Genomic DNA, 17,471 nt, shown 5'->3' with positions numbered 1-17,471 from the left:
TCGTTAAAGGGAAATGTTTTGCCTTTAACAGTGGACAATGCGACAGGGGTGCGAAGTGTCGTTTTCGTCACTCCTGTACTAGCTGCAGCGGAAACCACTCCTCCAAAGATTGCACTAAGACAGTCGGGTCTTCAAGCACCCCTCGCGGCGACAACGCCAAGTAATCTGGAGTTGGCTCCGTCCCCGATTCGTTTGCCAGCGTTGAGCAGATGGTTAAGTTTTTACCCGGATAGGGCATCCGCAGAGTTTTTATTTCACGGTTTTTCATTCGGTTTTCGCATCCCGGTTGTAGCACCTGTTACAGCTGTAGCTTCTCGCAACCTGCGCTCGGCCATAATGTACCCCGACGTGGTCAGAGAAAAAGTGGGTGCAGAACTGAGATTGGGGCGCATGGTCGGTCCTTTTTCTGAACCTCCCATTCCCAATTTGTGCGTATCGCCACTGGGTGTAGTCCCCAAAAAGGTCACGGGTAAGTTCAGGCTCATACAACACTTGTCGTACCCTGTCGGCCGGTCTGTTAACGACGCCATCGAGCCTAACATTTGTAGCGTGAGTTACCAATCTTTTGACGAGGCACTATGGCTTGTTAGAAGTTTTGGGCTTGGGGCACTAATGGCGAAGGTGGATATCGAGTCTGCCTTCCGTTTGTTGCCATTACACCCCGAATCTTTCCGGCTGCTGGGTTTTAAGTTCGACGGTTCTTATTATGTGGAACGCTGTTTGCCTATGGGCTGCGCAGTCTCTTGCGCGTTCTTCGAGAAGTTTAGTACTTTTCTTCAATGGTGCATTCAGACGGGTTCCAGTCATGCAGGTATTACACATTACCTGGATGATTTTTTAGTTGTGGGACCAGCGGGTCATACCACGTGCGGCGATATGCTTTTTTCAGTTAACTCATTCCATACCCTTGGGGTGCCCATCGCGCATGAGAAAACAGAAGGTCCATACACGTGCTTATCCTACCTGGGGATACAGATAGACACATCGGCCGGCTGTTCTCGCTTACCTGGGGACAAGGTTCAGCGGTTGGGAGAGCAGATTAGTCATTGCATAGCAGCAAATAAGGTTTCGTTACGGGAAGTGCAATCGTTGTTAGGGTTGTTGCATTTTTCATGCCGTGTGATACCAATTGGGAGAGTTTTGTGTAGGAAGCTGGAGAGGGCCACTTCGGGTATATCTTTACCCCATTACAAATTGCAACTGCCTAGGGAAATCAAGGACGATCTGACTTTGTGGTTGTCGTTCTTGGACAAGTTTAATGGAGTTAGGATTTGGCCCTCCCCGCCCGTCAATAGCAAGTGTCTCCAGCTGTTCACAGATGCGTCAGGGGCATTCGGTTTTGGCGATTATTTTGATGGCGATTGGTGCGCCGAGCCTTGGCCGGAGGCTTGGCATGCCTCGGGTTTGACGGCTAATATGCTTCTATTGGAGCTTTTTCCAATAATTGTTGCCGTTGAGCTCTGGACCCACAAATTGAGTAATCGGAACATTGTGTTCTGGTGCGACAATTTGGGGGTTGTGCAAGCCATTAATAACCAAAAGTCGTCTTTCATGCCCGCTTTGCGCTTAGTCAGGAATTTGGTCCTCCGTTGTTTAGAGGCGAATATTGGTTTTAGGGCGTGCCACGTCCCAGGGACTGACAACTGTATAGCAGACGCATTGTCACGTTTCCAGTGGTTGAGGTTTAGGGGCTTAGCTCCGAAGGCGAGTTTGCAAGGTTTAATTTGTCCTCCTTCTGTGTGGCAGATTGTTGAGCCGGCATAGAAGGGCTGGCGACCATGGCCTTAGCGCCGTCTACGCGTCGCGCATACCTTGCGGCCTGGAGGGATTGGGAGCACTTCCTCAGGTCAGAGGTTGCTTCAGGTAAGACAGAAGAGCAATGTCTTAGCGCTTTTGTCTGGGGCTGTTATGAAGGAGGCAGATCCAGGCCGTCCACTAGCACGGCCCTAGCTGGGATTGCTTATTTTTCAAAATTATATGGCAGAGCAGATCCAACGAAATCCTTTTTAGTTTCTAAAGCCATGAAAGGATGGGCTCGTTGCGACAAGCCCAAGGAGGATAGGAGGCGGCCCATTGACCTTTCGTTGTTGCGTTCGCTAGTTGAAATAGTCCCGACGGTAGCTGCGGATCCACACGAGGCAGCCCTGTTCCAGGTTGCTTTTTCAATGGCTTTTTACGGGGCCTTTAGAATTTGCGAGCTGGTTGCGTCATCCAAAGGATCGTCGGATTCTGGAATGTTAGCGGAGAATGTAGTCCTTAAGGCAGATTCCCTGTTGTGCAAAATTCACCGCTCAAAAACCGATCAGCTGGGCCGGGGACGATGGATCACCCTCAAGGAGCAGCCTCAGTCAACAGCGTGCCCCATTTCGTTGGCAGTTAAGTTCGCCAGTTTACGCCCCGAGGGCTGTTCACACTGGCTGGCGCACGCTAATGCCTCTCCCCTCACAAAATTCCAATTTTCAGCTGTATTTAAGCGTTGTTTAATGGCCTTAAAATTGGATACGTCTGCGTACAGCACTCATTCTTTCAGGATAGGGGCGGCCACTTGCGCTGCGGAGGAGGGCATGTCAGTTAGCAGCATTCAGTCGCTTGGCCGCTGGAAATCGTCCGCTTACAAGCGGTACATCCGGCCTAACACCAGCAGCTAGGAATGCGCTCCCTGCGGGGTTGACCCAGACTTTTACTCGTCACTATTGTGGGGGTGTGAAGGGATTTGGCCGAAAGTAATTTTTTTACCTCGGGGGAAAGAAAGAAAGAAATGAAATATAAATGAATGAATAAAGAAATGAAACAAAATAAAATTAATGAATAAAGAAAGAAATATATAAAAAAGAGAAAATACAAACAAAAAAAAACAAAAAAAAAACAAAGAAATGACAAAGAATTTATACCCCCCAGGGTTTTTTTTTTTAGATGGTTTTACCTTCGCCTGGGTCGCCTGCTCCTTTCCTCATTATCGCGCTACCCCTTCTTTCCTCCCTCCTTTCCCTCGGCTGCCCAATTTTTGTTTCATATTGGTGTTGTTTGTTTGAAATTGTTGTATTGGCCTGTATGTCCTGGTTAATGGATTAGCATTGACTGTTTTGGGATTAATCTGATTACAGATACATCTCAAGACGGCTCGCCTATTTGGTTTATCGGGCATTCCTTCATTTACTGGGCGGGGCAATCTCATTTATCCACCAGGGCAGCAGGTCTATTGAGCGGTCGGGAGGTTAGGTGGTTAGGTGTCAGGGGGCTTAGATGGGAGGGAATCATTCCACTCGTCACCGAGTCCTTTGCAAAATGGGGGACACCCGGGTGCTTGGTTTTGCATGCCGGTGGCAACAATCTGGGGAGAGGGACAGGTATCAGCCTTATACTTCGTATTAAAGCTGATTTAGAAGAGGTGCAGTCTCGGTGGGGTCCCATTAGAATAATATGGTCTGACATCACCCAATGTCAAGTGTGGCGATGCCCTTACAGCGCAGCGGTCTTCGACCGGACGAGGAAGAAAGTCAATGCTTCTGTTGGTAACTTCGTTACAGCAAGAGGGGGTTCTGTCATTAAACACCCTTATGTCAAATATGATGACCCCAGTTTGTTTCGTTCTGACGGGGTGCACCTTAATGAAGCGGGTATGACTCTGTTTTTGCGTAGCCTTTTCTCTGCATTTGGGGTGGAATTGTAGTTTTGGTGGCGTGCTGCGGTTCTTTTAGCTAGCGTTGGCGGAAAAGCATTGCTTCTCAGTGGCCCAACAGGGCGCAAGTGGTTGTTGCGGGGCGCCTGCCTTTCCCAGGGCAAGTTGTCTCTGCCCTTAAGGGGGGACCTGGGCTTCTTCCTAGAGGTGGGGCTCAGTAGTACTAAGCCAAATGAAAGGGTGTAGCCTATCGTAACTCAGGTTGCGTCAGAGGCCTTCAGGTAGCCTCATTTATAGTTTATTCGTGGGCTAGAGCTCGGAAAGCAATGCTTTTATTCGCCACCAAAGAGATGTGTATTTTAATAAATATTTGTTCAATTTTTGATTCCACTACAGTTGTCTGTGTCTTCATTAAGGTCAATTAAGACAATAACACCTGTGTAAGGATCTAACGCCTCAGTGCATAGAGGGCTTATAACTATCCTTGGTTTAGTGAATAAATATTTTTGTGATACTTTGATACACACGCGTACTGGTTACCATTCTGTTACATTGTACATTCCTACCTAATGGGATTTTCATACTAATGAGATATCATTATCTTATCTTTTTCATTGACTATAACTTGGTACATGGTACTCAATTTACACCATTAGAATCTATTTGTTTCAATTTAATGATAATTAGTCATTCATTTGACAATTAGCCATTCATATATTACTGGACGGAACGAGAAGGTTGAGCGCTACAACACTTTTTATTCAGGTTTTCATAATGACTTCTAAAAACCCACAATTCAATATCAAAAACAGTAGTAATTTTGTTTCTTAGTAGTACATTACACATTAACCACCTCTTGAAAGTGAGGTTTGCAATGTATCAAAATTGCACCTCGCCCTTACTGTGGCGGGCATGAAATATATGCAAATAAATGAGAATAGTAAAAGTTAGTAGTATACCAAAAATAGCACAAGGATAGTAGCACAGAATTATTTAATGGGTGTGGATTAACAGATAGACAATAAAAAGGTCAACAGTGTCTAGATAGCAACCAGATGTTAGACAGTCAACTGGGACAAAAGTCAACACACTAAAGGACGACAGGTACAAATGATCAACTGTGTCAAAAGGTCGACACAAAAATGGTCGACACATGATTTTAAAAAATATATATATATTGGCCCTAACCTTCTTACATGTCTACCTTTAGTGTGTCGACCATTTGTCCCTGTCAACCTTTTGTCCCAGTCGTCCTATTGACTGTCTAACATCTGGTGACTATCTAGACATTGTCAACCTTTTTACTGTCTATCTATAGTCCGGAACCCTTATTTAATATATTACTACAGTATAAATCTCTCAGGAACATCTCTCTATACATTTTATTATATGTATAACCGTAACTAGAATAGAGCACAGGTTTATTACAGGGAGAAGTAGGTAGAAATCACTGGTTGGTACCAATAGGAATCATAGCATATTCAGAGGCACTCACAGTCTGACTTATCTCGCTTTCGCAGGCTAAGTCCACCTTCTGTATATTACTAATCTGTACAACAGTCATTCAATCCATAAGCATACACTAATAACAGAGCAAGATTACGGTGCACAGCAGGAACGCAGACACGCATTTTGTCAGAGCTTTTGGAGCCAACTTACATGGATGCACCCCAAAGTCCTCCAAAATGGCAATACAAAGACCAGCATTCCCTCCAGCTACTGATCCTATACAGATTTATACAATAGATGTGCAGGAATGAGACTCCAGGATGACCCCTAGACTCTGATGCTATAGTGACTAACTATCAAATATTCACAGTAAAAGAAGACACCGCTATTATAAGTAACTAACTGATGCAAAAGGCTGCAGTATAAAAGACCAGCTTGTCTTCAGCCCCGTGACAAAAAAAAAAAAAATTCATGCTTCAGGTTACAGTTGACAAAATGGAAAAGGAATTGACCCAATGGCCCACAATCACACTCAAAGTGTCAATGAGTTGTGACCACAGTCTTCTATCCACTTTGGTCTCTTTGTCATAACGAAGGACATAAGACCAGTGCCAACCTCAAGTGAGAGCAGAGGCTGCAGACTATCATAGGAATGATAAGGAGTTTACTTTATGGAGTTTGCACCATAAAAGGTGGGAACTTTACTCACTGTGTGTACTCATACTGCGGTTTGAAAAATTGTAAACAATAAAAAAATAGTGTGCGTTATAAATAAATTATAATAATTGTTCCATCTATAGCGGATCCCTTTTTTAGGCAAAATGTACAAGAGTCTGTTGTTTTAGGTTATAGTTTATGGGTTTTTTTCTGGCTCTCAGCTCTCACTCACTTTTGTTTGTGTTTGCAAAAAATCTGTATATACTGCACACATGACTTATGACTTATGCCTTTAGTACATGTAATTTGATATAGTTTGCAACATGTTCTGCTGTTATAATCTTGTTGTCCAGACGTTAGCCAACAACTGGTGCCAGACAGCTGTCTCTGGCTTGAATGTGCTAATCATGTTCTCAAAGTAAACAATTCCAACCCATCTGGGATATAGCAGTAGAGGACTCATGTTATCACAGGGAGGTTTTTGCAGACTGCAAAAGAGAAGAAAAACTCTTAAAATAAGGGTGGGGGATATTATACCCTTATACCCCTTTCAAACATAGCGAGATTGCCTGGTTTTTCCCTGAGCCGGCCAAACTACCCGGGTCTCGCTTAAGTCCCATGAAAAACCCTGGTCAATAGCAGGGGTGCCTTTCAGACATAAGTCCCGGGTAGACAACCTGGATTAAGTCTGAGTAATGCAACCCTGAATTTTACTCCCTAGTCGCACCTAGAGGCCTCCGATTGGCCGTTCGGTGCTGTCTGGAGGAGGTGGGCTGACTGGATGGGGCAGGGTGTCCTCCTATAATAGGAATAAAAAATCTGTCAGTGCTGGATCTGGGGTGATTAACGGGTGAAGACCAAGTACCCGATGGATTGGAAAGAGGTTTCCAGTCTATGCTGCAGCGTGTAGAAGCAGCCGGCGCACACTATCTACAGAGATGCTGCCTGTTGCTGTGAGGTCTGGTGGCTGAAGAAGGGGCGTGTGATTGCAGAAGTGTGTATGACATGTATGAGCGTGACATGAGAGCAGCCTGGCATTGTAACAACCAGGGCAGACCCGACTTATGTTTGAATTTCCCAGGTCTCAGGTGTAGTGTGAGGGGGTCTCGGCAGCAAAAACACGGGTTTTTGCTGAGGTGGAAAACCTGGGTCTGAGAAGGAAATTCCCGTGTGGTATGTCTGAAAGTGGTATCACTGAGTGAACAGGGGTGTTCCTCACACAGACAACACAAAAAGGCACAATAAAGAATACAAATATTAAAACTAATCCTAGAATGGTCCAAGAATGAAGAAATCTTAGTAGTATTACAAATGTTGATAGTATTACAAATGTTGATAGTGATACCTTGTTTTAATAAGGTGACATATTAGTTGTAGTGGTATAAAGTATTGGTCCTAAAAAATAGGAGATTATATACAGTATATAGCCCACTTGCTATAGACCATATATCAAATCATATAATTGCGCATAGTGCGTATTTCTTAGTATTTCATAAGCCCTTCAAGACTTGCATTATTATTTGTTAGTAAAAGTACGCCATGACAAACTTGTTAGTATTCAGCGTGATTAACAGACAATTCATAAACCTACACAGTGTTGTGAAAAAAAAACATTAGTTCATATCGGCAGTTTTAGGAGCATCCATTTACCCTGTAACAAACTTAGTGATGCAAAACTGATTAACACAGATAAATAGGTCATACAAAGGTAATCTAGCCCTATTAAGGCTTATAAATGTAGTTTAAAATACAGAGTAACTAAATACAAACAGTGTAGCAAAATAAGATATAGAGATTTGTAGTTCAGATTTCAAAAGACATCATGCAAAAAAAGTATTACTTTAATAGAATCCTCAGTCAATATACAAAAGTCACAAAATCTATTAAGCAGACATCTCTGCATAAAGGATAGTAGTCAGGTATAGGACCAAGTGGCATCTCACAGAGGGTTTGCTGGCAGAGGTGAAGAAATACCTGGTAAGGTCTGTAATGCAAAAAGGCTACAAGTAGTGTGATTGATGAACCAGACTAATAAGCATAATATATGGTCGCAGTGGGCCAGTATATGTTGGTATGCCACAACATCACTACTCCTACTCAGGCTCATATCTATAATGGGTGCAGGGTGTGTGGTGCACACTGGCCCCTGGGTCCAGGGAGGCCCGCACTTAACACCCTACACCCAAATTATCTAATACTTATCTGTCCAAGGTCTCCCACCTGGTGTCTCAACCCTGCACAAAACGCCGTAAAATGGCCGCCACGGACATTTTACCAGCGTTTTGCGCATGCGCAGTGAGGAAAACGCAGGGAAAATGGCAGCCACGCCATTTCCCCAGTGACCTGCGCATACAGAATAGACTCAGGGCACAGACTACACACAAATACATACATAGCCTACACATACATACACAGAGATATATATCACACATAATATATATATATATATATATATATATATATATATATATATACACACACCCACAGCAGAGCGGCACTCACGGGTCATTCAGTCACAAATACAGGATACCAGATCCACGATGTTTCAACGTTTCGGTTTATTCAACCTTTCTCAAGAATACAAAAAAAACATACAACATACACACCCTAAATAGCCCAGAACCCTCGTGTATCACTGCGTCCATGTTGGCGCGCAGAGATGACGTCACACGCCTGCGGCGCCCGCACGTCACGTGACCAAGACACGTGTCCAATGCAGAGGCCCGGCGAGTGCCCACCCCTCTCCCGCTCCATTGGTGGATCATAGTCACCATGGTAACAAACATAATACAAACAGTGAATATACATCAGTCTGAACGCCAGTACAGTCAGGTAGGTTGAGATAAACATGTTCAAACATACCAATATGAACTACCAATGTAGTAATCCTGTCTCCCATATAAAGGCAATCAATATATATGCGTCCTATACAGCAGTTATTATATTGCCTTTGTAGGGTCTGTCTCAGTTAAGTTATATCATCCGGGTGTCATATATTTAGATCTATTTTTGGTAATTGGTGAGTGACATTCTGCAGTCATCCATCCGTTATTTGATGTGACACTTGTATATTTGGGAGAATCATGGGGCGCATATATATTGATTGCCTTTATATGGGAGACAGGATTACTACATTGGTAGTTCATATTGGTATGTTTGAACATGTTTCTCTCAACCTACCTGACTGTACTGGCGTTCAGACTGATGTATATTCACTGTTTGTATTATGTTTGTTACCATGATGATTATGATCCACCAATGGAGCGGGAGAGGGGTGGGCACTCGCCGGGCCTCTGCATTGGATACACGTGTCTTGGTCACGTGACGTGCGGGCGCCGCAGGCGTGTGACTTCATCTCTGCGCGCCAACATGGACGCGGTGATACACGAGGGTTCTGGGCTATTTAAGGTGTGTATGTTGTATGTTTTTTGTATTCTTGAGAAAGGTTAAATAAACCGAAACGTTGAAACATCGTGGATCTGGTATCCTGTATTTGTGACTGAATGACCCGTGAGTGCATATTTGGGCTTGGAACTTGGTCCTGAGAAGGCACCTGGGCAAGTACATGTTTAGTTTTTGGAGTGCCGGCCTGTCGCTTTGTTATATATATATATATATATATCTCAAACACACACACTTATATATACACACACACACATATATACACACACATATATATGTTGAGATTTATATTATATATGTGTATAAGCTGAAGAATGGGTATGTATTGTAATGCCGGCTGTCGGGATGCCTCCTATCAGAATACAGACAGCGGCAACCGATGGTATCCCTTCTTGTAGTCTAACCCTAACCCTCCCCACCCCGTTAATGCCTAACCCCCCAGTGCTGCCTAACCCTAACCTCCCTCCCCAAAACCTAACCCCGCTACGCTCCCTAACCTAACCCTCCCCCCTGCAGCTAACACTAAAGGCGCCACGGACTTACCTCGTTCAGGCTGTCGACCTTTGGCGTTTCGGCGTCGGGATTAAGATAGGCGCCAGTATTTCCACGCCTATCTTAAGTCCCTTGTCGGAATTTCCCGGTCGGTATTAAGACAGTTGGCATCACAGATTTTACTGCTAACAGAGGGAGACATACACTTCATTGGACTGAATGAGTTTTACCACTTGCTTGGCACTGGGTCTCATCATTTTTACACATTGGGAGTATATGATGCATCTTCATATTTAAATTGCTATTAAGGAATCTGGTTACAATTATTGGTTGAGAAATATCCATCTAATTGTTCTAGTAAATTTGTTACAAGAACTACATGGCTTTAAGAGCCTTTCTAGGAATTTCTCCCTATTAAAACAGGACAGAAAATAAGCTTATACCACTGAGTGTTCTAACCAGTTCCATATCATCAAGTGTTTATTCAGACCAGTTCCATTTTTGTGTTTACCCCCGATGAAGTCCCGTAGGTGGACAAAACGCGTAGGGTCATCGCTTTGAGAAACCTGCACCTACCACATAAGAGGTCCACCTAAGAGCTCACACCTGTAAAAGGTGTAGGTGGCAGATAACATCTATCCTTCTGTACTGGGGCAGGTTTACTAAAAGTTGTTTTATGCTATTTATGAATTGATTTATATTGTAAATTGTTTATATTTATACCTCTGTTGATCTACCAAGAATAAAATATTCAGGTATAAGAATTGTGGGCTACCATAGGGCTTTTATTTTATGAATAATATCCAAAACATAAACTTGTGGTGATTTGAAGACTAACTAGAAAGTTGTGTTTGACCAACAGCTAATATTGCAATAAATCCCCCTAAGTGGTGGAAATTTCTTCTATTCAATTAATACTCAAAGTTGTAGTGCACCAAAGGTACCCCTTCTCTTCCATTTCTATTTTTACGTCCTCTACTAGCAGAGGTTCACCTAATTGGTGCAGCTCAACCAGAGTAAGCGCGATATAAGGGTTCATATATATATATATATATATATATATATATATATATACATACACACATACACACACACACACATACACACACACACAGCCTTGCAAAAGTATTCACCCCCCCTTAACTACCTTTTTTGTTACATTAAAAAAAAAAATTAAATTACAGGTTGTAATCTGAATTTTATGTGATGGATCTGCACAAAATAGTCTAATATGGTGAAGTGAAATGAGAAAAACATATAAAAAAAGAAGCTTTATAAATAAAATTCTGAAAATTGGCATGTGCATATGTAATCACCCCCTTTGCTATGAAGCCCCTCAAAAGTTCTGGTGCAACCAATTACCTTCAGAAGTCACATAATTAGTGAAATGAAGTCAACCTCTGTGAAATCTAAGTGTCACATGATCTGTCAGTATAAACACACCTTTTCTCGGAAACCCCAGAGGCTGCAACACCACTAAGCAAGAGGCATCACACCATGAAGACCAAGGAGATCACCAAACAAGTCAGGGACAAAGTTGTTGAGAAGTACAATTCTGGGTTGGGTTATAAAAAAAAAATATCCAAATCTTTGATAATCCCCCGGAGCACCATCAAATCCATTATCATCAAATGGAAAGACCATGGTACCACAACAAACCTGCCAAAACTCACAGACCGGGCAAGGAGGGCATTAATCAGAGAGGCAGCACAGAGACTAAAAGTAACCCTGAAGGAGCTGCAGAGTTCCACAACAGAGACTTGTGTATCTGTGCATGTGACCACAATAACTTACACTCCATAGAGCTGGGCTTTATGGAAGAGTGGCCAGAAAAAAAGCCATTACTTAGTGATAAAAATAAGAAGACACGATTTGAGTTTGCCAAAAGGCATGTGGGCGACTCCACAAATGTATGAAGGAAGGTGCTCTGGTCAGATGAGAGAATGTCAAGAGCGTGCAAAGTTGTCATCCAAGCAAAAGGGGGCTACTTTGAGGAATCTAAAATATAAAACATATTTTGATTTGTTTAACACTTTTTTGTTTACAACATAATTCCATATGTGTTTTCATAGTTTTGATGTCTTCAGTATTAATCTACTATGTTGCAAATAATCTAAATAAACAAAAAGCACTGAATAAGAAGGTGTGTATAAACTTTTGACTGGTACAGTGTAATTATATATATATATATATATATTACACACACACATATATATGTAGAGATTTACATTATATATGTGTATAAGCTGAAAGGGAATGGGTATGTACTGTAATGCCGGCTGTCGGGATGCCTCCTGTCAGCATACAGACAGCGGCAACCGATGGTTGGTATCCCTTCTTGTAGCCTAACGCTAACCCTCCCCTCCCCGTTCGTGCCAAACCCCCCAGTGGTGCCTAACCCTAACCTCCTTCCCCAAAACCTAACACCGCTACGCTCCCTAAACCTAACCCTCCCCCCTGCAGCTAACACTAAAAGCGCCACGGACTTACCTCGTTCAGGCTGTCGACCTTTGACGTTCCAGCGTCGGGATTAAGATAGGCGCCATTATTTCCACGCCCATCTTAAGTCCCTTGTCGGAATTTCCCGGTCGGTATTGAGACCGGCGGCATCACGGCCGCCGGTCTCATAGCTACATCCCGCTGAAAGGAGTTGCTGCTGGTTAGCTATCGGGTTTATCTGATTAGCTTATAAAAGGAAAATGAAGAAGAATCAGAAGAAGAATCAGAAGAAGAAGAAGAAGAATTAACTAAATGAAATACACAACACAAAACACAAAAAATAAGTCTTCTTAAAATTCATTGAGCATTACGTAGCATGCAGACAGTGGCAGTTCTAGGGGCGGGCTAACAGGGCCGTCGCCCAGAGCGCCGGCCCCTAGAGGGCGCCACTGAGTCCCTAGGAGAAAGAAAAAAATCCCAGAAAAAATAAAAACAGTTCCGCCCCCCCCCCCCCCCAGCGCTAGCCGCCGCAGGGAGACTCCATTTGCCAGGCGCCCACTGGTATTTGATCTCAGCGTGCACCCGGCTCCCTCTCTGCAGCAGCAACCGAAAGCCGAAGCTCATTCCTGAGCTCCAGCTTCCGGCTCCCGCAGAGAGCACTATGGGAGGGACATCATGACGTCTCTCCCATAGATCCGTGTTGGAGCCACGGTCGGACCGGACGGCAGCGTATGCAGGAGCAGGGCTTAAGGTAAGTATTGTGTTTGTTTTTTAATTGTATTTTTTTTTCCAGAAGCACCAGCACTGGGGGCATGGCTATAGTGGGGATAACTATAGGGGACATTACTACTGGGGGCACGACTATAGGTGGGCATTACTACAGTGGACACTACTATTGGGGGCATTAATATAGGGGGTATTACTACTGAAGGCACTACTATAGGGGCGTTGGGGTATGGAAGATTCGCTCGCCCTGTGGGTGCACTGATGATGGGGGAGTGTTGGACTGTGTATGTGGTATGTGTACTATAGGGGGCATTACTACAGTGGACACTAATAATGGTGGCATTACTACTGGAGGCACTACTATAGGGGGTATTACTACAGTGGATACTACTAATGGAGGCATTAACATAGGGGGCATTACTACTGGAGGCACTACTATAGGGGGCATTACTACTGGAGGCACTACTACTGGGGGCATTACAACTGTGAGCACTACTATAGGGGCATTACTACTGTCGGCACTACTATAGGGGGCATTACTACTGGGGCACTATGAATGTGGGCATTACAACTGTGGGCACTATTTTAGGGGGCATTACTACTGTGGGCACTAATATAGGGGACATTACCAATGGGGAAACTACTACTGGGTGCAATAACACTGTGGGCATTACCAATGGGGGCATTACCACTGCGGTCACTACTGAGGGCACTGCATGGGGGGCACCACTTGGGGGGCCATTGTGTAAGGGGCACCATTGCTGTGGGCATTGTATAAGGGGCACTACTACTGTGGGCCTTGTGTATAAGGGGCACTAATTTGGGCATTGTGTAAAAGGGGCACCACTGCGTGTCATAACATGAATAAGGGACTACTGTGTGGCGTAATTTGAATTGGGGATAATGTATACTGGGCATTATTGCGTGTGGCATAATGTGTTATACAGGGCATTACTGCATGTGGCATAATGTGTTATACAGGGCATTACTGCGTGTGGCATAATGTGTTATACAGGGCATTACTGCATGTGGCATAATGTGTTATAAAGGCCATTACTGCGTGTGGCATAATGTGTTATACAGGGCATTACTGTGTTAGACATACTGTGTAAGGTGCTTTACTGCGCATGGCAATTATTTGCCATGAGGGGACAGCTTGGGGGAAGCACAGCACCTTCGTAAGTGCTGGGCACGTCCCACAGTGTGATGAATTGGGGGTGTTCCGCAAGCACACCCCTTTTCCGGAAGTGCGCGCGCACAGAGGAACGCCATCTGGGTACTTTCACCCTGAGCTCCACAATGTCTAGAACCGGCCGTGCATGCAGACTAGGGGAAAATAGTAAATAGCCCCTTGGTTAGAGTGTACATATCTAAGAATATACTGAATAATATGATGAATGTCTGTAGATTGTAAATTGGGATCAGTATATTGGGAGTACCAATTATACGAATAACCATGCAGATGAACAATAAAAGTTTTATGAGATATTTTACAGACAGTCTAATGACACCCTATTAGTTGTCTGCCTCCTGGCCAGAGATCCTTTGGTGAGATGCCAAGTATACTGGTTTCCCTGTGTGAAGGAGGTAGTAATTCAAAACAGATATGACATATAAATGTGTTTTATGTAGTGTGTGTGCTAATAACAGATCATTTACAATTTAAGTCATACTAGGTTTATAGTTTGGTTTTTTTAAGACATTTTTATTTGAAGCATCAGTTCAAAAATACAGACAATGTGCAATAAGGGAAACATTACAAGCATCGTACCATCACACCAAGCATGTGTGTCAGGGTGGAACATCAGACAAAGTAGAAAAACCATCGCAGTGGCAATGACCACTTGCAACCAGTACAGCAAACTAAACAATAATGGGCATATTCAATTGAGCACGAGGTAAAAAACCTTGCGGGTATGCAAACTCCTCTAAACCCTAAAAAAACAGAAAAAGTTACACTTACCTGCACACGGGACTTCGGAAGTCTCTGCAGCTCCTGGTGGCCTCCCCTCCATCTTTTCACTGGGGAGGGGGCTCCTGAGAGGCTCCGGGGGCTGCTGGGAGATGTAGTTCTCCCATCGCCTGTTATGAGGTGGGCATACACTGGGGAGGCGCGCGCACACACACACACACACACTTACAAACACTCACACACACACTGATATTCTCACCGATGCTGCAGGAGACCGGGTCTCGACGCTGGATGCACAAGACAGCTCTTCAGAAGGTGAGTAATTAAGAACTAATTAAGCCAATTGGAACCTTCCAATTGTTTAATTAGTCCTCCGCCACCGGGGTCCCAGAGCAAGTCCTGATGATTTTTTCTAACATTAACGATTTTAGGAAAAATCAGACTTGCTCTGGAGGTGCTGAAAAAAAAACCTCCTGGTGCTCAAAAAAGTAAAAACCGTGCACCTGATTGGGGGGCATTTAAATTTTTGCTATTCACACTTCTTTTAAGGGCATATTCAATTGGTGGCGAGAATAGCAAAAATCCCACACGTGCAAGGTTTTGCCTGCAGGTGTGGGTTTTTGCTACTCTCGTCCCCAATTGAATATGCCCCTTAGAGAAGTGTGGTGGGCATGCAAATAGGATAAACAACAAGTACATTTATGATTGTATGAAATACAGGGAACAGATCAGCCAGGCGTGTGCAGAAACACCCAGAAGGTCAAGGAACAAACTCGAAGTCCCTCAGACAGGAGTCAAAATATTGCCCACTCTGGGTTGAGGAGTAAAGTGCTGACTAAATGGTCTATTGTAAATTTCCATACACTAATCCAGAATTTTTTAATAGAATGGCATTGCCAAAGGCAATTATATAGATCAGTCATAGGGTCTGCACACTTATGGCATCTGTGGCCAGCAGTCAACCCAATATGGAAACATTTCTTCAGAGACAAAAAAAAGTCTTGAGAAATAAATTCTAAAACATGTTTAAGATAATGCCGGATTAATGCAGGAGGAGTCTGTTAGAGATTGCAATAGTATATCAATAGTCAAAGTAAGAAAATGATCCTTCTAGTCATAATGCTCATGGAGGTTCTAGTAGAGAATGCAACAAATTATAATGCATAGAAATGGCTTTCCGCAATGGGAGTGGTAATTGCAATATCTTATATCTAGGGGGTTAGACCGATAAACGGGCATCAACCAATGCCCAATGGAGCTTACCGTGTTGAGTTTGGAAGAAATTAAAATCTACTGTAGTTGTGCGAAAGAAATCAGTCTGCCCGTAGACCTGTCAAAGAGAGAACCATTTGTATACGCTCCACATGCCAATGAGTAAAGGGGTAGTGTGAAGCCTTGGTAATTTGCTTCTATGGGGGGGAAAGGTATTGCTGCAATACTCAGTGAGGTTCTAGCCACAGAATACCCTGGGTGCTTAAGACCGTAGACACAAATGCTGAAGATACAGCGAAGTGCACAAAGGGCCTGATTCAGAGCCGCTCGCAAGCGGTTCAATGTTTGGCCACTGCGCATGCACCGCGTCCAGCATGCGCAAGCCCTGCCGAGCAACTGAACTTCAGTCGATATGGGGCTCGCTACAAGACTGGGCGGCTGAAAATGGCGAGTGACAGCTCACACCGTTTTGTAGGCGAGTGCGGGGGTGGCTGCACAAACGCAGGCGTTCCCTTAGGAACGCCTGGCGTTTGTAGGAGGACCTACTGACATCACTAGTGATGTCAGTAGTGGACTTCCTGTTCTATTAGAGCAGGGAGTCCACTCGGGCTTGCAGCAGCAGAGACCCTACCCCAGGATCTCGTTGCAAGCCCGATGGCCGCGATAATCGCGACGGTCTCCAGCCCGCTCGCACAAGCTATTGGTTGGCACCCACACCTTTGCAATCGGCCTGGAGAAAAAAAAAAAAACGCCCACAGACCCAATGAGAGGGTCTGAATCAGGGCCAAAGTGTACAGGAATGCTTTGGCACGGATTTGTGCAATAGTGTATACGGAGGTGTTGGTACTGTTTGGACAGCATGTAGTGTGAAATGAGATACTCGTATGTGTCGGCACTGTGGGAACAGAATGTAGTGTGCAATGAAAGGTAAGAATGTGTTGGAACTGTGGGAAAAGTGCATAGCATGCAATGAGAGGCACAGACGTACCGACACTGTGGAAACGGTGCGTAGCAAGCATTAGATATAGATGTTGACATTCTTTGGACAGAGTGTAGCGTCTAACGAGATACACTTATGTGCTGGCACTGTGGGAACAGTACGTAGTGTGCAATGAATAGCTTGGATGTGTTGGCATTGTGGGAAAAAGCGTGCAATAAGAGGCATGGTTTGTTGGTACTGTGGGAAAAGCACGTAGAGTGCAATGAGATACACGGAATATATTGCTAAAACCCCCAATGAACTTCACCAGAGATCCCCGCAAGAGGATATGGACTTTACCCAGTGAAAGCCCAGTGTAGTTGGTTCCCACTGTGAAAGCAACAGAGTACTTAGCTGGTATGAGGACTCTGCCTGGAAGCACCACCAAAGGAAATGTGGGTATGGATATGCTGCTGTCGAGAAGTCCGAACACCGGAGTTTAAATAACACTGGAAGAATATACTGGAGAGTATAGTTCTGGAGTAGGAGCACCTACGTAGAACACAATTGACACTCAGGCACTGAGGAGTGCATTGAGCAGGGTCTTATAGTAGTTGGCTGTTGGGTGATTCCCCGCCTGAGTC

The 17,471-nt window shown here is 44.1% G+C and overlaps 2 protein-coding genes across 4 annotated transcripts in view; one reads left to right on the top strand and one right to left on the bottom strand.

Moving 5' to 3' along the window:
• Window positions 1–17,471, bottom strand: part of DCAF6 (DDB1 and CUL4 associated factor 6) — a 289,468-nt gene that overhangs the window by 230,901 nt on the left and 41,096 nt on the right. The window lies entirely within an intron of this gene.
• Window positions 1,563–2,711, top strand: LOC148511960 (uncharacterized). The gene has a single exon (XM_088482446.1). The coding sequence runs from the start codon at window positions 1,779–1,781 to the stop codon at window positions 2,646–2,648; it is 870 nt and encodes a 289-aa protein (XP_088338572.1). The 5' UTR covers window positions 1,563–1,778; the 3' UTR covers window positions 2,649–2,711.

This window comes from Taudactylus pleione, unplaced genomic scaffold, assembly GCF_031769625.1.
Source record: "Taudactylus pleione unplaced genomic scaffold, aTauple2 ptg000288l, whole genome shotgun sequence".
Lineage (NCBI taxonomy): Eukaryota > Metazoa > Chordata > Amphibia > Anura > Myobatrachidae > Taudactylus > Taudactylus pleione.
The sequence above is the reverse complement of the archived record's forward strand: the minus strand, read 5'-3'. Positions and strand labels throughout refer to the sequence as shown.

Excerpts from the sequence above, each read along its gene's own strand:
- LOC148511960 (XM_088482446.1), top strand. The coding sequence starts at position 1,779 with ATGGCCTTAGCGCCGTCTACGCGTCGCGCATACCTTGCGGCCTGGAGG.